Source organism: Solanum verrucosum, unplaced genomic scaffold, assembly GCF_900185275.1.
Source record: "Solanum verrucosum unplaced genomic scaffold, falcon-dt-bn FXZP01000261.1, whole genome shotgun sequence".
Classification (NCBI taxonomy): Eukaryota; Viridiplantae; Streptophyta; class Magnoliopsida; order Solanales; family Solanaceae; genus Solanum; species Solanum verrucosum.
In genome coordinates, this window is record NW_026019969.1 from 816,350 (window position 1) to 840,147 (window position 23,798).

The following is a 23,798-nucleotide window of genomic DNA, read 5'->3' on the forward strand; positions in this document are numbered from 1 at the left end:
CATTTAATTAATATTATTATATTCACTATTTGTTTCCTTCCCATTGTGGGGTAAGGTGAAGGAGACCTCAAGAAAAGGAAAGAGAGTAGACTTAGAAATTTTAAAAATTTATGATCTTATATATATCAAAATATTTGTATAAGATAAAAGGCGTGTTATATAAGCCTTTTGATATGAAAATATATAATTATGTCTTTTCTATTTTAGCATAATCTAATAAAAAAATAGTGTCAAATATAATTGAAGGAAGGAAACAATTAAAAAATAAGCCAGAAACAACCTAGTATAAGTTTTAAAACTATACAATAAGGAAAAAAAGTGTAAAACTTTGATCGAAATTGTTGTAAGCGTGTAACAATTCCAAATTTTGGGCAGAACTTATTACCCTGCACTATTTAATAGTGTATTTTAAAGATATATAGGTGTCCACGTGGACATCATAAATATAACATCATTATAATTACTAACTTGTCCAGCTGGATACTTATATGTCTTTAAAATACACTATTAAATAATGCATGCAAGGGTAATAGGTCCTACCCAAAATTTAGGATTGTTACAACAATTTCGATCAAAGTTGATATATTTCGAACTTTTTTCCCATACAATAATTGTATTCTCTCAAATAGTTTAAACTTTTAAATGAGATAGTCACACACTTCAACATGGTATCAGAGCAGGCAAATGTTATGTGATTGAATTTCACCTCCACCTATATCAAAAAGAATTGTCATGTGTTTGGCATATGAAAAAGAATCAGGCCCGCACCCTAGGAGTGTGTTGAAAGACTATAAAAAGTTTTTTATATATATATATATATATATGTAGATCAAATCATAAATTTAAAAAGTAAAGTAAAAGTATAGTCCTATTTGTGTTTGTCCCTTCATTTCTTTTAGTGGATGATATGCCATTATTTTTTGGGTAGGAATTGCACCTTTTTACCCTTTCAGTTTGCTCTTCCACACACATCAGATTTGGGACTTCCCCTTTTTAGCTTCACTTCTATTCTATACTTTGCCTCATTGATATAACTTGCAAACATAAAACTTGTCAGTTTTTACCAATTTTGTAAGTTTCTATTTCTAACCCTTTCCATCAATTCTCAACACACACTCTCTTTATATTATCTTCAATCTTTTTGATTTTTGATTTTTTATTTTTAGGAGATATGGTGAGAGGGAAAACACAGATGAGGCGTATAGAGAACGCCACAAGTAGACAAGTTACTTTCTCAAAGCGAAGAAATGGTTTGCTCAAAAAAGCTTTTGAGCTTTCTGTTCTATGTGATGCTGAAGTTGGATTGATTATTTTTTCTCCAAGAGGAAAACTATATGAATTTGCTAGCTCCAGGTAATTAATTTTTATCTCATTTTAAAGATTACATTTTTATGTTAACTTAACATAATAACCCCACATCTAGCTTCTTGATTAATGAGTTTTTATGTTGGAGTTGAAAATACAACCAATTATACAATGTTGAAATGTCATTTTCTTGTATATTTGTATCAGATCTCATCTTTTGTACCTTCAAAAAAATAAATAGCACAATTGATTTTATGAGTGATCTAGGTTTACTCATCTCAAAATCTAACATTTTATATATTTTTGCTTTTTTTTATGGTTAAATGCTTAAAATGACAACTTCTCTTGTCATTTTGTAATTTATTAAGAGATCCAATTGTATCAACACCCTTTGGTGCCCTAGTTAATAAAATCTTGTTCAATGGCATAATTTTATGATCATCACATAAGATAAAAAAAAAAAGTATACTGTATTCAATTTAAGTGTAACTTTTGTTGACGTCATGTGATAACTGAAAAAGGAAATTTTAGATATGAAAACTTTCCTATTAAGTAAAATCTTGTCATAATAATAACAAGAAACCAACAAAAATAACACAAACAGTATAATCTCACAAGTAAAGTTTAAAGAAACAGGAAATAAGAAGAAACCCCAAAGAGTATAATTACCTTAGTTTGGGTTTGTAATTTCAGTAAATTTATATAAGTTTAAAATATTTGATTTAAAAGTAGGTATACTACTGTTATGATAAGTGGTGTCATTGTTTCCCATAAACTTGATTTAATAAGCATAAATCAGCTGACAAAGTTAGTACTAAGTACTAAGAGATACTTAACTGACAAAGTTAGTAAAAAGAAAGTGAGTTTGTAGATTAGTTTAGAGTTAATTTAAAGAGGTTTATGTGAACTTCAAAGCTTTGGAGCCAGTTGTCAAGCTACTATATAGTACTACTTGATTTCATGCTCACTGTTGAGAATCTTTTGTCAATAACAATTAATATTTGTACCAATTTCATTCCAAATATATATCAATGTGAATATTTATTACTCCTAGTACGTATATTTTGGGTCAAGAAATCAACTTTATCTTTATATTGTATAGTCAAGCTAAGTCCTTTCCCGTTTGGATTTCTGATCCACGTTTTATTGGACCTAGATATGAAGTGGCCGTGTTAGAGTCTCATATTAGTTGAGGTATGAATCAATGGTTTGTTTATATTGACTTAAACAATCATCACCTCATATATAATCTAGCTTTTAGAGTTACGTCCATGCGCCGCTTCTTTCTTTCTTTTTTTTCTTTTTTTTAGTTTTCCACCCGGTGTTTAAAGCCCACATTAGAGTTCCGACTAAATCCGGACCGCGCACTGCAGGGCCCATTCGGGAGTGGCGCTCCTAACATGATTTTCTCCATACCCTGGGCTCGAACCTAAGACCTCTGGTTAAAGGTGACAAATTTCCACCAGTGCACCACAACCCATGTTGATTCCATTTATGTTTACTAAGTAGTATACATTATTTTCTTCCTTCAGAAATTGTCTCATTAACTTAAAACATGGGATCAGAATGGACCATTGCCGCAACTCAATTTTTGTTCAATGCTAGCTGCTCCATGTACTTTTGAACTAATATTACTTGTTCGGTTTCAATTTGTTTGTCATACTTTCTTTTAGAAAAGAATGTGTCTTTTCTTTTTGATGACTCTTTAATTCTAATTTTTCACATGAGATGTTTAAGACTCGAGATTCAAAAGTTTTCTTTACCTTCTTAAACTTCGTACATGCCAAGTCAAAACAAGACTATCAAATTGAAACCGAGGGATCGGGTTTGTTGTGTAGAGTCTTACATAACCTCATGATATGTGAAAACATTAGTACATCAGTCCATTGTACATCACTACAAAGAAATGTGACAATCCCCTTTACATTTGAAGATGCAAATAAGTTATGAGGAAGATGTCGACCACATAATACATTTAATTAAATAGGAAATTTCATTGAGATAAAAGGAAGACATTGGAAGATTTTAGACAAAGAAACACTTAAGAAGATGAATTGCCAGAATAGTTTAGTTTGTGCCAATGTTATATTGATGCTTATTTTGTTTACCTATATTTCTATTTCTGTTATATAGAAGAGTGAAGTGGTAGGACGATCAAGGGTAAAAATGTAATTTCATTCTAACAAAAATCTATTAAGAAAGATAGTAAATAATTCTAGAAACATCTTTTTATATATTAAGTGAATTATGATCAAGGGTAAAAATGTAATTTCACGCTAACAAAAATCTACCAAGAAAATTAAATAGTTCTAAATATTACACACTTCAGTATAGATCTCTTATTAGGAAGACCAATAACACAGTTTTCTCAACATTAAGAACTTCATTTTTCATCTATTCCCTAATGACCCTACTTTTGTAAAACAATTATAGGACAAAAGTAAAATTCACTATTTGTTAGTGAACACATCACTTCTGGAACTTGTCCATATAACAAATTTTCAACAAAATTCAATTGATCCACATTTTTCAAACATTCTAATGAATATGATAATGAACCAGTTAATATGTTAAATCCAATATCAATCACAATTGCAATTCTCAAAAAGGCGTAATTCATAAGGAATGCAATCACTGAGCAAGCTCTTCAAGAACAAAATTTTCAAAAATTTCGGAGCATGTTATGTCCTTTTGTTTGGTTCTCTTTAGACTTTTCAATTTCATGGCGTTGATTTTCTTTCTGGATTGTAAAGATACATTTTGAAGTATCTAATTTACTTGATTTCTCTTTTTATGTATAATCTCAAAATTCCACGTAACATATATGTCATTATATAATTTATTGAGAAACATATATTATTTATTACTATTATTTTATCATTAGTTAACATCATTTTTAGCAAATTATATAAATTATTATTTTAACTACCTTATGTTAAATTACTGCAATATATATATTATATTAACTTTTGTTAATATTTTTAACATCTCATTATTTGAGGTAAAACATTCATTCATCAGGTATATAAATTACTTTAGAAAAAAATTCTTTCGTTACTATGCTAGATTTTTCTCCTAATTTTAATGAATATAAAGACAAGATATAAAGTCATAACTTTGTTTTATCCTTTATCACTTTGTAAATAATGAGATGATTCATTCTAATTTTCATCAAGTAGGTCGTTATTTTTGTTTGTTAAACACTTTTAAAATAAATTTATAAGTGTATTCAAAATTAATCTATAGATGAATCAGTAGACTTTATTGCTTCATATATTTTATGAAAATTGTTAATATATTGAGAATAATTTTAATCTATTCTCTTGAATAATTTTTCAAATAAAATAGAAAAAGAATATCATTAAATTAATTATTTAATTCGAATATATATGTTTGACATGATGTTATAATGATCACTGGAGCATCTGATATTTTATTATTATTTTTATCATGTTTATTTGAAAATGTCATAATAATTTTTTTTTTTTTGAAAACTAATTAAATTTCTATTATAAATATATATAATATTGTAATATTGGGCTCGTAAGTGGGCCTTTCATTATATTGGGCCCGTATCATGGGCCTAAAATTATCTAGTATATACATATATACTGCTCTTCATCGTTGAGCTATATAGTTGTTCCCTGGGTTGCTCAAGACTCTTGAGAAAATATTTTAGGGCGCGCGCGTGTTGGATCCTCCAAAAAAGTACATTGATTTTTGAAGGATCCAATACAGGTTCGACAATATTTTGAAGAGTCCGAGCAATATAAGATTATTTTGATCTATTCCTCCCCTTGCCTTAAAACGGGATATATGTGTTTTCCATCCAAATAAAAAGTTGGGAAAAGGAAAATAAAGAGGAGCCAGATTCAATTATTTACCTGACATTTGAATCAACCTTAATTTCTTAATATCATTAGGCATACCCTCACATTAAGTTTTTCTTATTTCTTTTAACCCTTCCGTAGGAGCTTTCAGAATTGGAGTTGAAAGGTGCTTACTATTTGAATAACCCCTTTCGTCACCCTCACATTAAGTAGTTCAACAATTTCATTGTTCTTTTCCTCCTTTTTTTCTTCTTCTAATATTTGGTTGGCTATTATTGGTTGTGCTTAATTAGACTTGGTAGTCTACTTGCCATGTTTTGTGCTCCAAGTTGAGTTTCATTAATTTCGGATTGTTCTAGTTATATTATCTTTTTGATAGAAAAAAGGGGTTACATCAATCCTAATAAAATGATCTGACATATTTTTCATTTAAGATCATAAATATAAGACAAATAATTTGAAATAGTGAAAATATTTTCTTATATGAATTGACTATAATATCTTTTTCTTGCTATAAATGAATTTAAACGATAATAGATTAATTAGCATTTTTACCAAATCAATCAATACTTTATCAAAAGATCGACCTAATTATATAAATATTGGGGCGGATGAAACTTAAATTTTTCTTTTTTCTAAGGTTGAGTTTTGTTCACCTCTTTTATTTTTATATTTTGCATGCTGAAGTGCTTGATTCCCATACTCCCACAACTATATATCTAGAAAGTACCTACAATTTTTAATCAAGTTTACATTACAAGGCCATCCGTGTAAATATTCTATTATATTTTTAGATAATAAAGAGATATGTACAAATAAACCTCTTTTTAAGGTGACATTTTATTATACAATAAAGATATGTACTAATAAACCTCTATATAAGAGTGACATTTTATTATATATTATCAGATAAAAAGAGATATCAACAAATAAATCTCTTTAAGAGTGACGTTTAGTATGAAGGATAAATATAATTAATTAATAGAAAATATTTTCATGAAAAGAAAATTATTTTCCTATGGTACCTAGCTATTTTCTAGTATTTTATTTAAACTAAAGAAACTAATAGAGTTGTATATTAGAAAATGCTTACACAACACTGTGTAGAGTTGTATATATATTAAAATGCTTGCACAACACTATATATAACTAAATATAACTAAAACTCTTTCTAATAATATGCAATTGTTTATCACTTCTTGATTTTCATACTCCCAATCCTAGACATCAATTTTCTTTTAGAACCAACATTAGAATACAATTAAAAATACTAATCACCTAGTGATCTTCATCATAGAAAGATTCAAAGTTATGGTCCTACTCCTATGATGATCAATTAAAGAATCTAGTCGAGAGAATTATGAAGTTTCAAGTTCTAATAAAGATAAAAATATTAAGTGATTTTCCCTCCTTTATTCAAGCTTTTATTGACAAAATATGATCAATTACCTAAAATATGTGCTGATAAGTGATACAATAACTGCCCAAACATCACTATCATAAATAAAAAATCATCTTCATTAGTGGATCGGAAGTAGTCAATGCTGCTTCACTAGTTCCCTCTTCTATGCCATAACAAACTACTTTGCCTTCAATATTTGAAACACATTTTGCACTGCACTTTTGCTACATATATTTGAGGAGAGATGTCACCTTGTCTTTCACAAATAAAAATATATCTCAATATGCTTTTAGTAAAATTAAATAAGTTCATCCACCACATATATATTATTAAGGAAGATTACAAATAGGGGGAGTTAATTAAAGCTAAAATCTACAGTAATTTGCAATACAACAATACATGATAGAATCCTTAAATGTTTAAAAACCTTAAACAGACTATCCTTTTTCATTAGTTAATTGCCTTTCACAGAATGAGGAAACTCCCTAGGATTAGTAAAAGACATAGAGATGTCTTCATTAACTCCATGCTTGGTAAGAGAAAAAACAGGTAAACAGCTTCATTTCATAAAATTAAAAGACCAAAGTTGGCCGTATATATGAAGTATATCAAAAAGTATAGAACCTACCAAAAAAAGAAGTAAAGAACCACATTAAATCTTTGTGTCTTTTCTTCTTACTCGTGGTCTTTCGAGGTTTGCTTTGCTAGCTTCCGAATGACACCTAATTAATTATTTCGGTCCTAACAGTGATATCATTAGTTCTTCAACCGCATATCTTAATTATATCAACTACTGGTTTGGAGACCGATTTCAAGATGATTGAGTCAATTATGTTTTCTTTGCACATCCATTTTGAACTTCACACTTGTTGAGACTAAATAATCAGGTATCATGCGGAATATAATAAAGCAAATCTTGAAAAATGATAAATCAGACAACAAAAGAAATACATCAAGAAAGACATGATAATTTATCGTGGTTGTGTTAATCAAACTACATCAATAGTAAAAGATAAACACATGCACTCTACTATATAAAAAAAAGTAAATATTCACAAATTCAATCTAAATAAAAAGAGGTTCACACCAGTGGTAGTGCAACACTTGTGTCTTACAAATTCTCTTCATAAACAAGAGTACTCCCAAAGCCCTTATAGCTACATTGTGGATGTTACCAAGTGAGTAGAAAGATGACTCAATTTATAGAGTCCAAAACCTTTTTTTATAGAAAAAATAAAATTGAATTTTCATTTTAGAAAAAAGAAAAATTCAATTATGATAAGTATATCAGGATAAACACCTAATAGAGGATTTATGCGGAGGAGAAAGAGATTATATAGATGAGGAAAAAGAAACATATTAGCTTATGATACCTTATCTTTTTTTAAAAATAAATAAATATTAGAGGTAGGGGAAATGGGGAGGGGACTATAATATAGGAATTGGTGAAATGGGGAGGGGACTATAGAACCAAATTATCTAGAAATATATACCTTTTTCCCCAAATATATGTGAAAGTTGCCTCTGTGCTGATTTACCAGAACAATAATTAGTCTTTGTTAAAATTCAAATTTAGTTAGATAAAATAAGTTAGAGATATTCTAGATTTTTGCTTTTCAAATATGCAGATTTTTATTTTTTTAAGTTGGCTAATTAAAAATCCTCTATGCTTAATATAAAAAGTCCAGAGACAATTTCGATCAATAATTTCAACTTTTGTGTTGCACTATCTTTTAAAAAACTAACAATATGCAATTAATATTATCACGAAGCTAAGACCATGCGGTTGTCAAAGGATGGGGCTAAGTGAAAGAGTACGAAGTCAAAAGGATCACATTTTACAGCTAAAATTCCAAAAGGGATAATGAATTTTGAGATTGACCAAAAGGAACAAAGCGCGCTACTCCCGGTGACAAACAAAATTGCATAGACGGTTCATCCAAACGGCCGTTTAAAATTTTCTTTAGGGACTGGGTCTTTGGCTTTATAAGGAAGCATTGCAATTTGCAAATGCAGAAAAAGTTAGATTAGCAAGCAAAAGTGGACATGGATCATATATATATATGGTAGTTTTGAGATTTGGATGAAAAACATCAAGGGTATTTTTGTGGTACGGAAATGATTTCCAAATTGTTGGTCAAATATTTTGAAAAGTAAGTTTCTTAAAAATGAGGAAAATGACTTCTCTTGTGGAAATAGGGAATATAAGTTTCACAAGTGGCATTCTACTTTCATTGTGTTTTCCCAACACACTTTATCTTCACCACACAACCCCGTAACCAAACCAGTGACAGAGCTAAGATTTTCACGAATTGGCTTAGCTCTCAAAACTACTGGCGAAGGAGAAAGTTGTCCGCAATGGGTTGAAAATACGAATAGGTAAATTTGTGAAAACTATGTTATACATTTGCTTGCTAGTTAGCTTTCTCTTGCATTTGCAAATTGCAGTGCTTCCTTATAGAGCCATAGACTTAGGCCCCTAAAGAAAATTTTAAATTGTTACTATCTTGTCAACTATAAAATACAAAATAAAATAAAATAAAGTTGTGTGCCATCGCACGACTAGGAAGCAAACTAAACAGAGAAATTTGAAAGAGTCTTGGAAGTGTAGCACTTTGTTCCATTTGGTTGATCTAAAATGTAATGTAATGAGCCATCCATGCAATTTGTTAGACGCTGGAAGTGTAGCGCTTTGTTCCTTTTGGTTAATCTAGAGATTCATTGTCCCTTTTGGAATCTTAGCTTCAAGATGTGGCCCTTTTGGCCCAGAAGTGAAAGGAGGTGACTGAGGAACGCGTTAAAACTTTCTTTGAAACATATACCGCGTGAAACATATATCGGAGATAACAATCAAGTTTAAGGATTTCAAATTAGAAGGAGAAAGTTTTAACTTCAACTTTGATTTTTATGAGATATTTAAAGTGATTTGCTGATGAAATTTGAAGTCATTTCATTGAAGATTTAGCTTAGTTAATTATGAACTACAAGCAACTGAAAATCGTACAAATGTTGTCCTTTATATTTTCTATTTGAAATCTCTAGAAGCGTTTGTCTTTTATATTTTCTATCATGTTCCTTATATGTGCTATCAAGTTTTTACTATAAATTATTTAAAGAGTATATATGCATGGTTCATGTTTACTATAAATTATTTAAAGAGTATATTGTTTTTTTTTACCTTGATATGAAGTATAATTTTTCTCATGTTTTCAACATATTCATCAATAGGGCATTTCTACCAAAATAAAGTATGACTAAAGAAGGCTAAGTTTTATCATTCTGCAAGTGAATAAACCAAATTCTAATTTTGCATAAAAAAAGTTGCAGAAAAAAATATATCAACTAAGTAGTAAATAAGGTCTAAACTATTGGATTTAGTTCGTTTGAAAAGCCACAAAGTAATGGCTAGCAATAAGGTATAAACTATCTTTACGCATCATATCAACAACTATGCATTATTATTATTATTATTAACAGACTTTTAACAAACAAGAAAATAAAACGAGAATATTTTAAAAAAAAGAAAAAACCCTGCAAGGCTCATTGGAATTTGAGCCTTGTAAGGTTCATTGAAATTTGAGCCTCGTTTTAGAAAACCTAATTTAAACGGTGTTAAAAATTGTTACCCTTTTGGTTTCATAATTAATTGAGTTGCCCTTTTGGAATTTTCGAAAAAAATTGTTGCCCTTTTGGTTTCGGATTCACATAAACATAGCATGCTTGCTGGCTGTTGGCACTTGCGAGAGTCAAGCCATACTTTGGAAAACCTGGCGTTTATCAAGGGGATCGGATACTCTTGCTAGGTGCTGCAGGTGATGATATAACGAGTCTAGTCCAATGACACCATATTTCTGTCAACATGATGGTTTGGCCAAAGTAAAGGAAGAAAATGAAAGTGCATAGCTTAAGAAATGATTAGATTGTATGAAGGGTATTGTTGATTCATTCTTGTGTCTAATATTGTCACTTCTTATATATATATATATGTGATATTTGTTCCAATTTTAACCAAACCTCAACTACTTGAGGAGTTCAAGAGTTGCTTGTTATGCTCTTATCAGAATAGTTGTCATTCAAAATTCCATTTTGCTATAAATGCCTTTGGTTTTACTGTTAACAAATAAGGGAAAAAAGAGTAAACAGGGAGAATTTTGCAGCACGCAGGAGATAATAGAGCGATATAAGAGGCATACTAAAGACAGAGTTCAACCTGAAAACCAAGCTGGGGGACAACATCTACAGGTAGATTCTAGTTTTATGTCTCCTCCTCCGTAGGATGTATTAGAAAGCAACTAGTAGTTTCTTGCAAAAAAAGTTAATAAAAGGCTTACACAACTATGCATGCAGCATATGCAGCATGAAGCAGCAAATTTAATGAAGAAGATAGAGTTCCTTGAAACATCGAAAAGGTTCAATTAAACCTTAGCTTACTCCAAAAGTTGTTGCATTGTCATGATTTCTCTCCTTTTTTTTAGTAAGTTTTAAAGATAACAAATGAAATTTTCTTCAGGAAATTCTTGGGAGAAGGTCTTCAGTCATGTACCCTTCAAGAAGTACAACAGATAGAAAAACAGTTGGAGAGGAGTGTCAGCACCATCCGGGCACGAAAGGTTTCTTGATCAAATTAGTCTTAGAAATGATCTGTTCTTCTGATGAAGTCTCAGGAACTCCACATTTATCTTATCTTGTTCTTTTCAGCTTCAAGTTTTTAAGGAACAAGTTGAGCGACTAAAAGAAAAGGTAAGGCTACATTGAGTGATATATATGTGTTGAGCTTTAATTTACACAAAGGTAAAAAACAACAATCTACCTATGCGCCTAATTACTTTGTTGAATGTGAATGTCTCTATCGAAGAATTTCCACTTGTTTTCTTAAAGCTTCCCTTTCTTACAAATCCAGGAGAAAATCCTTACTGCTGAAAATGCAAAACTGAGGGAGAAGGTATATTTTTCATTTCCTTAATTAGTATAGTCTTCTTTTTTCCAACTCATAGTCGGATATAAAATTAACTTATCTAGGTTTTTTTAGTTTGGTGGTCTTCAACAGAGAGAAACACCAAGTGTAGAGAAGGAAGGAGAAGCTCTTTGTACAGATGGTAGCGAAAAATCAGATGTTGAGACTGAATTGTTTATAGGACCACCGGAGTGCAGAGTAAGGCGTCTCTAAAAGAATTGATTAATGGTGAAATATCTGCAGTTAAAAGGGGTATATAATCAATTGTCATATAGTGCTAATGCTAAATAATTGTGCATTTGAGCAAGCAAACTAATTAGGCTTATGTCTCTTAGGCGCAGCTGATTCATGAACTTTTGATCACTTCTGAGATGGTTTGCACTAAGGATCTATTTCGTTTGATTGACAACTCTTAGTAATAAACTCTTCTGCTTGCTGCTTTCATATTTTCGGGACAACTAGTCTATATTACTCTAAACAATATTCTTGATTGCCTCTTAAGAAATTCATCACCACATTATCACAATTAGAATGTGATTTCATCCTTGCCCTGGACATATATAGTGTTTGTAGGCTACATTTACCTCAGCTTATTGGTCGCGGATGCTCATGATGCCTTAACACGAGTAGCCTCGATCTGTTCATGGTTCATAAGGGCAATCTATGTAAGACATTAGACATGTTTCAAACAATTTTAATTGTTGGGACACTGGAAATGATGAGAATAATGTCAAACACTAGGGAGTTGTTAGCTTTTCATCTTTTCTGGGCTTTCATATCCAACTTTGGATAAGGTTCATTTCATTATCAAAACCTGGTTTTATTTATTTTCGGCAAAATTAAGACGTCTGAATTATAAAATGTATACCAACTTATGATACAACAAATTAAATATTCAACAAGAAATATTTTTTGCACTGTAGTAATTCTAACATATTACTCATGAGTTTATAAGTAGCGAGCCCAATTATATGAAAAGGTAACAAAGACTAGAAAGTCATGTATGATTATAAATTATTTCACTAAATATACAAAAGATAAGATTTTTTTTAAAATTATTATTAGAGTTATTATTTTGGTTTTTAATTTAAGTATTAAATGTAATTCTTTCCTTAATTTACTTCGACTCTTTGTTTTGATTGTTGTACTTTTTTTTGTCCCAATTTATGTGATACATTTCATTTTTTCGAGAGATAAACAATATAAGTTTACCAGGAATTTGTGCATGAAATCTTCAATTTTTTGAAATTAAATTTATATATTTGTAATTTACGTAAAAAATACTACAAGTTACAAAAATTAACAATCCAAAATACTTAAAAGATATATGAAAAATTTACGGTCAAAGATAGACTTGTTTGGATCTCGATCAGAATTCGAAATGTGTCACATAAATTGAGACAAAAAAGATATTATTTATTATTACTACGATTCTTTACTTCATTAGTTCCTATTCCGCTACTTTACTACTGATATTTCCTTTTCATATGGTATGTTTTAATTGAGCTGAAGAGCTATGATAAATAACTTCTTTTAATCTCACAATATTCCTTATAATCTGTGATATTAAGCTTATTTTCCTATTTGAGTTTTGTTAAAACAAGTGTCAATTTATGATTTACAATTCTTAAAATTATAATATATTTAGGATATTCCAAAAAAAAAATTGGCAATCTAGTCTTCATTAGACCAAACCAGCTGAAAGAGTCTCTGAAATATTACCTTTGTTAATTCAAATCGGTTAGAAAATGAGATATTTCTAGATGGTTTTTGTTTAATGGTTCTTTTTAAATATTATGTTTAGTATGTAAAGGAAAGGTAGTCCTTGTTTTATAGATTATGTTTTGTAAGAAAGTCAATAGTTGTTGGCTATGTATGGTCCTCTACTTACTTTGGAATTGAAAAGTTTATGTAGATATGTGTGTATGCTTTTTGAAATCTGAAATATGAAAGAAAAGAACTGTTGTTGAACTAAGCCCTTTCTTCCTGCTAGTTTCTAATACTAACAGTGGTATCAAGAGCCCTTCTTCTTGAGGGATCTGTGAAGGCAAGAAGGCTAAGGTTTTTTCTCCTTTTAAGGTGAGAGCTGAGCAGCAGTAACATGGCATCAACGGCTTCTTGGGTGCAGGACCTCCTATGTTTACAGGAGAAAATTATCACATATGGGTGATAAAGATGAAGGCTTATCTCATAGCTTTTGGTCTATGGGAAACAATTGAAAGTGAAGATGATCCTCTTCCACTTGGACCAAATCCAACAATTGAACAAATGAAGATTTATGAGATGCGAAGTCAAGGAAACCAAAGGCTCCGCATGCCTTCATTCAACACTTTCAGATATGATTTTCACAAGAATAATGGCTTGTGAAACACCTAAAGAAGCATGAGAGAAGCTAAAAGAGGAGTTTGATAAAAGTGACAGAGTTCAGTGTCAAACTCTTAACTCTCAAAAGAGAATTTGAGATGTTAAGGATGAAAGAAGGAGATACTGTGAAAGAGTATTCTGCCAAACTTGTCGAGATTGTTAACAAAATAAGGTTGTTTGGTGAAACTTTTCCAGATTCAAAAGTGGTGGAGAAGATGATGATAAGCTTACCAGCAAGGTTCGAGTCCAAGATTTTAGCAATAGAAGAATCTTGTCATTTGAAGACTTTATCTGTGGCAAAACTGATCAGCAAGTTGCAAGCCTAAGAACAAAGATCAAGTATAAGAGATGAAGAAGTAGCAGAAGTGGTATTTCAGGCACAACATAAAGGCAAACAACCTATGAAGGACAATAGAAGGATGGAAGGAGATAAAACAACAAAGGAAAAACCATGGAAGGAATCTTCAAAGAAAGGGAAGTTTCCACCTTGCAGCCACTGTAAAAGAGCCAATCATCAAGAAAAAGATTATTGGTTCAAAGGAAAGCCATCGATTCAGTGTAGATTCTGTAGAAAGATGGGTCATATTGAGAAAAATTGCAGGGCCATGCAGAATCAACCACAACAAAACCATGTGCAGCAGGCAAATTTTGTTGAAAAGTTCAAAAATGAAGAAGAAAACTTGTTTATGGCTTCTTATGTAGAAAACACAGCTAACAAATCCTCATGATTCATAGATAGTGGATGTACGAGTTATATGTCACACAATGAGCTCTTGTTTCACACACTTGACAGGTCATTCAAAGCTAAAGTTAGGATGAGAAATAGTGAAATGGTTGATACACATGGAAAGGGTTCAGTTTCCTTTCAGACTACACAAGGTACAAAGTTAATACATGATGTGTTGTATGTTTCTTGTTTAGCATGTAACTTGTTAAGTGTGGCTCAAATGACGTCTAAAGGTTATTTCTTATATTTTAAGGGCAAACATTGTTTGATCCTTGACTCTGAAGATAGTTTGATTATTAAAGTAGAAATGGTGGATAAAACTTTTCCTTTAGATAAAAGGTTTGATAGTGCAAATTTTGCACGTAAAGATGAGTCATGGTTGTGGCACAAAAGATATGGTCATTTTAACTATGCTACTTTAAAGTCTATGTATGAAAAGGGCTTGACTAAGGATTCACCTGAGATTTCACTGTCTAAAGATGTTTGTGAGTCATGTCAAATGGGTAAGGTACACATGAAATCATTTCTTAAAAATGCTACCCAGAGGGCAACTGAAAAACTTGAACTAGTTTACACTGAAGTGTGTGGACCTATGCGGACATCATCTTTGGGACACAATAAATATTTTGTGCTCTTTATTGATGACTTAACAAAGATGACTTAGGTGTACTTTCTGAGTAACAAGTCAGAAGTATTTTCAGTTTTCAAGAAATTTAGAGCTTTTGCGCAAAGACATAGTGGTAGTAAGCTAAAGGTTTTGAGGTCAGACAATGGTGGTGAATACACTTCAAATGAGTTCAATAAGTATTGTGAAGATATGTGGATTGATCACAAGTTGATAGTAAGTTATTTACCCGAACAAAATGGAGTCTCGGAGAGAAAAAACAGAACAGTAGTTGAAATGGCTAGATGTTTGTTGCTAGAAAAGGAACTGCCACAAAGCTTTTGGGCAGAAGCTATTCATACTTCAGTGTAGTTGTTAAATAGGTTGCCAACAAAAGTTGTGGATGAAAAGATTCCTATTGAGGCATGGAGTGGAATACAGCCATCTGCCAAGCATCTAAAAGTTTTTGATTCGATATGCTTTTCCCATGTTTCTTCTGTCAAAAGAAGCAAACTTGAATCAAAAGGTGAATTGGGGATCATTATTGGTTATTCATCACAAGCCAAGGGTTATAGAGTTTTCAACTTGCAAACAAAAAGTATTTCAATCCGAAGAGATGTAGTTGTGGATGAGCATGCTTATTGAAACTGGGATAAGGAGCAAATTTAGAAAGATAATGCAGTTTTTCAAAACTTGAGTCCGCTGCCTGAAATACAATCATTTGGGTCTGAAACTCTGGAAGAAAAAAAAAGAATCAGACGGGGAATCCTCACTTGATTCGCCAATTTTGAAGACAAGGTCTATTTTCGAGATATATGAAAGATGCAATGTTGTAATCTCGAAACCAAATAGCTATCAAGAAGCATCAAGACATGAAGTTTGGATTGAAGTTATGAAGGAGGAGATTGGTATGATAGAAAAGAATGATACTTGGAAGTTGGTTGATAAACCCAAAAACAAAAATGTGATCGGAGTGAAGTAGGTTTATAGAACCAAATTTAATCCAGATAGCTCAGTTTATAAATACAAAGCAAGGCTTGTTGTGAAAAGTTACACGTAAGTTGCAGGTCTGGATTATGGAGATACGTTTGCACCTGTTGCACGACATGATACAATAAGGCTGCTATTTGCTTTGGTAGCTCAGTCAAATTGGAAGTTGTATCATTTGAATGTGAAATCGGCATTCTTAAATGGACTATTGCGGGAGGAGATCTATGTCGATCAACCAGAAGGCTTTCAAGTTGCATGAATGGAAGATAAGTCTATCGACTTCATAAGGCGTTGTATGGATTAAAACAGGCTCCTCGAGCATGGTACAATAAGGTTGATGATCATCCCAATCATTGTGGCTTCAAGAGAAGTGAAAATGAAGCCACTTTATATGTGAAGAAGGCTAGAGGAGGAGATGTGTTTGTGGTGTCACTCTATGTTGATGATCTTCTGGTAACAGAAAGCAATGAAGCTATAGTGAATCAGTTCATGCAAGAAATGGAGACCAAGTTTGAAATGTCAGATTTGAGGGAAATGAGTTACTTTCTGGGAATGGAGATTCATCAAGCTACTGATGGAATTTTCATTTCTCAGAGAAGGATTTTCTTAAAAAGTTCATGATGGATAGGTGGAAGCCTATACCGACCCCACTGGTTTACAATGAAAAGATTTCGAAGTTTGAAGGAGGTGACAGGGTTGATCCAACAATTTATAAAAGTCTGATTGGTAGTTTGCTGTATTTGACAGCAACAAGACCCAATCTCATGTTCGCGGCAAGTCTACTATCGAGGTTTATGCAAGCTCCAAATCAAGTTCATCTTGGTATTGCTAAATAAACGTTGAGATTTATCAAAGGAACTGCTGAGTATGGTATTTGGTTTAAAAAGGAAGAGCAAGGGCAACTGATGGGTTACTCAGATAGTGATTAGGCAGGAAGCGTTGATGATATGAATAGCACTTCTCGATATGCTTTTACACTTGGTTCAGGCATGTTCTCATGGAATTCAAAGAAGCAAGAGGTGATAGCTCAATCTTCTGCAGAAGTTGAATACATCGCCGTTGTTGGTGCAACTAATCAGGCTCTATGGTTAAGAAAGATTCTACGTGATCTGGAACAAAATGACATTATTGAAGTTACTGTCATTAAGGTTGAAACAAGTCAACAATATCTATGGCCAAAAATCCAGTGCAACGTGGTCGTAGCAAGCATATAAATGTGAAGTTTCACGCTATCAGGTGGCGAAGTTAAACTTGTTCATTGCAGCTCAGATCAGCAGATTGCAGACATCATGACCAAGGCTCTTCCTAAGGGGAAATTTGAAGTTCTTAGGGCTAAGTTGGGAGTGTCCAAGAAAAATCTCAAGAAGGAGCGTTAGAAAATGAGATATTTCTAGATGGTTTTTGTTTAATGGTTCTTTTTAAATATTATGTTTAGTATGTAAAGGAAAGGTAGTCCTTGTTTTATGGATTATGTTTTGTAAGAAAGTCAATAGTGGTTGGATATATATAATCCTCTACTTACTTTGGAAAAGCTTATGTAGATGTGTGTATGCTTTTTGAAATCTGAAATATGAATGAAAAGATATGTATACTTTTTGAAATCTGAAATATGAATGGAAAGAACTGTTGTTGAACTAAGTCCTTTCTTGCTGCTAGTTTCTAATACTAACAAAACCATGCATCACCAATTAATTTTGTGAGAAAATGGAAAAAACTTATAAAGTTAAAAAGAGTAGTGTACATAACACTTACTAAAATTATACATTACTATATAACAAGCATTTCAAATCATAATTATATATATGTCACTTAGTTTTTAATCTGAAAAACTTAAAGCAAAAAACTTGAACTAGTATATCCATAATTAGAATTAGAAATTAAAGACCCCAGCCATGAATGATGTTACTCTCAACAGCCATGCTCCTTGACCCTGAGGCTCCATCTGCAGCCATATACTGATGATACCTGCAGTTTACATTAATGTTAAAGCTAATTAGGTAAAGTAAAATGACTTTTGAAAAACAAAACAAGATAGACGATTTTTAATGTGAATTATCAAAAGTTGAGTGAGCGCGATCAATTAATAGATGAAAGTAATATAGGTATATATATATACCCTATTTGAAGAACTGGATCAGGTAAATCATAGTCCATTTGATTTGATTGAGAATGGTGGACATGAAAGGTGCTGCTTCCAGCTTCATCTAATGATGCATTACAAGTACTCCATGGAAAAGGAACACCTCTCACTCCACCTTGTCCTTCACCCTCAAACTGTCAACATACAAAAATAAGATGATTCAACATGCACTCACTCACTCTGATATTTTTAAAGAATTTGAGCAATATAGAGTAGTACCGTTGATAGTTCAAGAGAAACCTTAATCTTCAGCTGCTTGTTCACATCACCAAGATGACGCTCCTGATAACATAAATAAATTCAATTACCAACAGAGACGAATTTAGAATTTTTTAAACATTTATTCAAAATACTTATTTTGAGAAGGAATTATGAGTTCACGTGCATCACATGATGCACGGTGAATATAGGCCCTTGATAATTAACCATGATGTATGATATACATCATTGAACCAACCTCAGACTCTTTCAACCCAACTTAATTGACTCAATGACTATAGTTATTTAGGTGGTATTTCGAATAGCTAGTTTCGAAAGGAAGAAATTAGGCATTCAGCATTTTATATATCTTACCTTTCTACGAAGCTCCTCCATCTGTTCCATCATTATTTGTGTCTAAAAAAATGCAGAAACCAATCCTTAATTAGTACGAAAAGTAAAAAAAAAAAATTAGATACCATATGGAAAAAATTTACTAATATTTAACTCATAGAACTGGACTCACAGAAAAGGTAGATTCAAAGTTGGTGGATTTGGATTCACTTTTTCGTGAGACAAAGAGAAGCCTCATGGTTCACACAACTAATATCAATTGTGTGAAGCACAATATAAAGTTTTTGATATAATCATATGTAACAATAATCGTAAAAAGATGGCAATTAAGTATATACCTTTCTTTGCCTAGCTTGTGCAAGTGCACCTTCAAGTTGTTTTTCAAGATTTTGCAACTCCTTCACACTCAATGCTCCAAGATCTTCACCAAGCAAGTGCCTTCATATGTATTATACCAATAAAAAACATTTCAGAAAACTTAAAACACTTAATTTCAAGGATATATATGTCAAAATTATAATATAATGTCAAATGAATAAGCAAATGACATAAATAACCTTTGAGTTCGTTGAAGGGCTTCAAACTTGGCCTTTAATTTAGAGACCTCTTGGTACCAACTCTAAATTTACAACAACCAAAAAAGAAAAACAAATCATGCATGCTTAGGAAGAACCATATAACAACTTAAAATACTACATAGAATATGACAGCTACAAACCTGTGTTTCTCTTTCACCACAATTGTCTTGAGGATTAAGGCAACAACGTTGGTACCTCTCAAGGGTTTTAGTGATGCTGCAAACAAAACAAAATATTACTTTTCTTTCCTAATCTTATTCTTATTGTTTCAATTAATTAAGCGAGACGTTTAAGGAGAGATAAAAGATACTTAATTAGACAAATACTCTACTAATTAAGGCTATTAAGTTAAATTACATAAAAAGGAAAAGACATCAACACACAATCATGTGTGCAACATGATTTTGCACAGAGGTCACAGGAGGCAGATTTTGACTCAACACAAATTTTAAGAAAATAAAAAAAACTTTTAAAATTTATGATTTTAAATAACTATAAACTGTGGAATGTACCTGTCATTTAATTTTGTGATCTTAAGGTCATAGGGAAAATTACATTAAAGAGTTATAAAAAAATACATTCTCTTCATAAGTGGAATAAAAAGAAGGTAAAACAATCAAATTGAAACAAATTAAACTGAGTACTACTAAATAAGGTGGATGAAAATGAAGCTCATATAAATTGAAACATATTATTGCACTATATATAGTTATAGTTTTTCGATAAGAGGAATTTACACATTAATATAGTATCAAAGCAGAGAAAATTCCGAATTCAAATCCTACTGCCACCAATTTAAAAATAAAAATAAAATTCACATACATAGCCATGAAAAAGACTCATCAGGCTCAACTAACCATACATTCTACCCCAAAAACCAAAAAGAAAAATAAACACAAGAACAAACAAACAAACTCTAAAAGAAAAGAAAACTATTGAATATATAATGGACAAAAAGGAGGCATACAGTAGAAATTAAAAAAAGACAAAAGCTGGAAGAGTACATTACACAAGGATTAAAATAACAAAAGTCTTCTCATTTCTATTCATTTGCTCCATTTTATTTAATTGGCCATTAGTATAACAAGAGGTTGTCTTTTTCCTTCTTCTAAGTTCCAACCTTCCATATTTGGAAAGTGGAAAAAGACTTGGCAAAAATAAGTGGAAACATAAATTCATTTTCGCAATTCCTTAAGGATAATTAGATAGAAATATAAACAGTACTATTTAGACATTGAATTAAGGGCTCTATAGCTTTTTGTACTACTCCATACGTCCCATATTAGTAAGGGGAAAGTGGAATTAAGGGTTCTCTATAGCTTTTCCTTCTTCCAACCTTCCATTAAGTAACGTGTAAACAGGAAAGTGGACAACTAATATAAACATATAGAGTACAATTCAAGGAATTAAAACCGCCAATCAGGTTTTTCATTTTGTATTTAATAACAAAGATCACATTTTCTCCATACAAAACCCTAATTCTAAACAAAAGAGTTACATGGTAGAACAAATGTGATTATGAACACAAGAAATTTGTAGTTGGACACTACATTTTTTCTTGTAATTTTCTTGAAAGATTACAAGCAAAAAAGAAGTCATCTTTAACAGTACTGTGCTATTACCCCAAGACATTGATGTGTATGAATTAAAAAAAGTCAGAGATATTACCAAAAACAAAGAAGCATTTTTTTCTTTAATACAATCATTCTTCAACAAAAAAATGATATCAAGAAAATTGAAGACTATGAAAAAAAAAAGTGTAAGGCTTTGGATGGGAGGGAATAAAAGTACTCAATTTCATTGCTTAAAGAACATGAGCTGGAAGCAAAGTTTCTAATATATATTGAAAAACTCAAGAATCTAATAAGACTCATCAGTAATAAATTTCACCAAAATGGAAAGAAAAAAGAGATCTTGATCAGTTCTTGGGGTATGGGAACTGATAAAGAAAACTCCTTTTTTCATATGCTTAGAAAGTAGCAATCAGATCATATACTTACCTGCAAAACTGATAAATGCAAGAAATCTCAAAATATGAACAAATTCCCTTTTAACAGGCATATGCCACTACTTTTTGATGTGCAGTTTAGTACAACACTCTCTTTTACACAAAGGATTTTGTCACAACAGAAGAAAATGTATGAGTTTGGTATATGAAGTAGAAATCATTGAAAGGACTTCAAGATCTAAGGATGAAAAGGTATAAAGAAGACAAAGTTTGAAACTTTTTGATGTTTTATAACCATTGGACTAACAAGTGTTCCAAGAAACAGCAAAAGCATTAAAGAAAAAGATGAAAGGAAATAGTAGGAACAAAATGGAGAGAAACCCTAGATCTTACACATTTGTCCAAAAGGGTTGGAAGAAGAAGTTTCTAGACCTGGTCAGACCTTACTCTGATCTTTTGTTTTTGTGGATTAACCATTGAAACGTGTCGATTTCCAATTGGTAGAGCCAAACCCCTCCTTCTCATATTCATCACATTTTGATCAAACATTAAAATGAAAGAAGAAAGAAAACTCAAAGAGAGATCCAAATCTGAAAACTCCACATAACAGACAACAGATAAAGATAAAAAGTTGGTGCTTATGTAAAGTGCTGCAAAAGCCCATACCAATTTAGCAAGTCTATTTATCCAACAATTTTATTTTTAAACATAAAACCCACTCTCCCACAAAAACAAAAAACAACTTATCTCACTCTGCCTTTCACTCTGTGTGTGTGTTTATCTTTCTTTATATATATATGATAAACCCATATGAAAAAACCCATAAAATTGTAATCTTTTTATGATTTATAGGAACCCCATATCAAAAATTAGCTATTAAGATCCCCACAAAGTAAACTTGACACACTTCTCATGTGTTAAAAAAGCTTAGTATATATTTATATGATGAACTTCATATGAAAACAAACATAAAGTTGTAATCTTTGTATGATTTAGAAGCCCCATTTTCAAGAATTAGCTATTAAGAGCCCCCACAAAGTAAACTTGACAGACTTATCATGTATAAAAAAGCTTAGCATATATTTATATGATGAACCCCATATGAAAACATACATAAAGTTGTAATCTTTTTATGATTTAGAAGAACCCCATATGAAAAAGTAACTTAAAGTTGTAATCTTTTTATGATTTAGAAGAACCCCATATGAAAAAGTAACTTAAAGTTGTAATCTTTTATGTTTTAGAAGAACCCCATATGAAAAAAAAAACATAAAGTTGTAATCTTTTTATGATTTAGAACAACCCCATATCATCAAAAATTAGTTATTACTAGTAATTAAGAGCCCACACAAAGTAAACATGACACATTTTTCATGTATATATATAAAAAAAAAACAAAAAAAAACTTAGTATATATATGTGTATATACCCTGCACTACCAAACTCATAGAGCTTTCCACGACTAGAGAAGATGATGAGAGCAACTTCAGCCTCACAAAGCACTGATAATTCATAAGCTTTCTTCAACAAACCATTCCTCCTCTTAGAAAATGTCACTTGACGGTTGATTTTGTTCTCAATTCTCTTTAGTTCCACTCTCCCTCTCCCCATTTTTTTCTTCTATTCCAAGAGCTAGCTAATTCTATAAAAGAAAATTATTTATGTTATGATCAGTAATAAATAGGAGAAACAAGGTAAGGTGGGGTTAGCAATAAGTGTAAAAGTGTACTACATAATTCCCCTTCTTCCTTATAAATGTGGAAGCTAACAAAAAGGTTCAATCTTGGATCTCTTCTTGCAACAAAATGGTAACCTAATAATTCTTCTTTTGCTTCATTCTTTTATATAAAAAAAAAAATCTTCTAAGAAAAAAAAAATTGCTCTATTTTTTCCTAAAAAAAATCATTTCTTGTAATTGTAAGAAACTTTGTTACCTTCTCTTTTAGGGTAAAAGAAACCTGGTCACAGACCAATAATAATTTATTTTCATAAAAAAATATTGAATTCAATTTCAAAATGATGATGAAAAAGTTAATAAGTGGTCCAAGTAATTAGGTTCAATGAATTCAAAAGGTCCAAGTTTCAGATAGTTTCTGATCATTTGTGTGAAGACATAACAAAGTTTGATAGTAGCATCCAACTAATATTTTGGACCATCTTATTAATTGTTGAGAGACAAAGGCGCACATCAAATATTAATTTTTTGTCAAGAATAATTTTCAATTTAAAAAAAAAAAAAGCATATGGGTTAATTTAGCAACCATAATTTCTTTTAGGGGCTAATTAATAAGGTATATTTGTTTAGAATTTCATGCTAATTGCCAAAAGGATACTAATTATCTAAAAATATAAGAAACCTATAGCTTGTCCTATTTATTGCCTAGTGATAGCAAAGGGTTTTTAA

General features: G+C 31.3%; 2 protein-coding genes across 2 annotated transcripts; one reads left to right on the top strand and one right to left on the bottom strand.

Moving 5' to 3' along the window:
* Window positions 1-1,158: 1,158 nt before the first annotated feature.
* Window positions 1,159-11,880, top strand: LOC125815976 (MADS-box protein SOC1-like). The gene is made up of 7 exons (XM_049495553.1): window positions 1,159-1,353; window positions 10,695-10,779; window positions 10,885-10,946; window positions 11,048-11,147; window positions 11,236-11,277; window positions 11,438-11,479; window positions 11,567-11,880. The coding sequence occupies exons 1-7, from the start codon at window positions 1,172-1,174 to the stop codon at window positions 11,702-11,704; spliced, it is 651 nt and encodes a 216-aa protein (XP_049351510.1). The 5' UTR covers window positions 1,159-1,171; the 3' UTR covers window positions 11,705-11,880.
* A 5,988-nt stretch (window positions 11,881-17,868) lies between these two features.
* LOC125815974 (agamous-like MADS-box protein MADS3) lies at window positions 17,869-23,204 on the bottom strand. Its single transcript, XM_049495551.1, has 8 exons — window positions 22,824-23,204; window positions 19,587-19,662; window positions 19,426-19,487; window positions 19,207-19,306; window positions 18,890-18,931; window positions 18,536-18,598; window positions 18,293-18,450; window positions 17,869-18,141 (listed from the first exon to the last, which is right to left on the bottom strand). The coding sequence occupies exons 1-8, from the start codon at window positions 23,003-23,005 to the stop codon at window positions 18,054-18,056; spliced, it is 771 nt and encodes a 256-aa protein (XP_049351508.1). The 5' UTR covers window positions 23,006-23,204; the 3' UTR covers window positions 17,869-18,053.
* Window positions 23,205-23,798: the final 594 nt, after the last annotated feature.

Excerpts from the sequence above, each read along its gene's own strand:
- LOC125815976 (XM_049495553.1), top strand. The coding sequence starts at position 1,172 with ATGGTGAGAGGGAAAACACAGATGAGGCGTATAGAGAACGCCACAAGT. Across the intron at positions 1,354-10,694 it reads TATGAATTTGCTAGCTCCAG|CACGCAGGAGATAATAGAGC; the intron begins GTAATTAATTTT and ends AGAATTTTGCAG. Across the intron at positions 10,947-11,047 it reads TTCCTTGAAACATCGAAAAG|GAAATTCTTGGGAGAAGGTC; the intron begins GTTCAATTAAAC and ends AATTTTCTTCAG.
- LOC125815974 (XM_049495551.1), bottom strand. The coding sequence starts at position 23,005 with ATGGGGAGAGGGAGAGTGGAACTAAAGAGAATTGAGAACAAAATCAAC. Across the intron at positions 19,488-19,586 it reads GTGGTGAAAGAGAAACACAG|AGTTGGTACCAAGAGGTCTC; the intron begins GTTTGTAGCTGT and ends TTGTAAATTTAG. Across the intron at positions 18,932-19,206 it reads CACAAGCTAGGCAAAGAAAG|ACACAAATAATGATGGAACA; the intron begins GTATATACTTAA and ends GCATTTTTTTAG.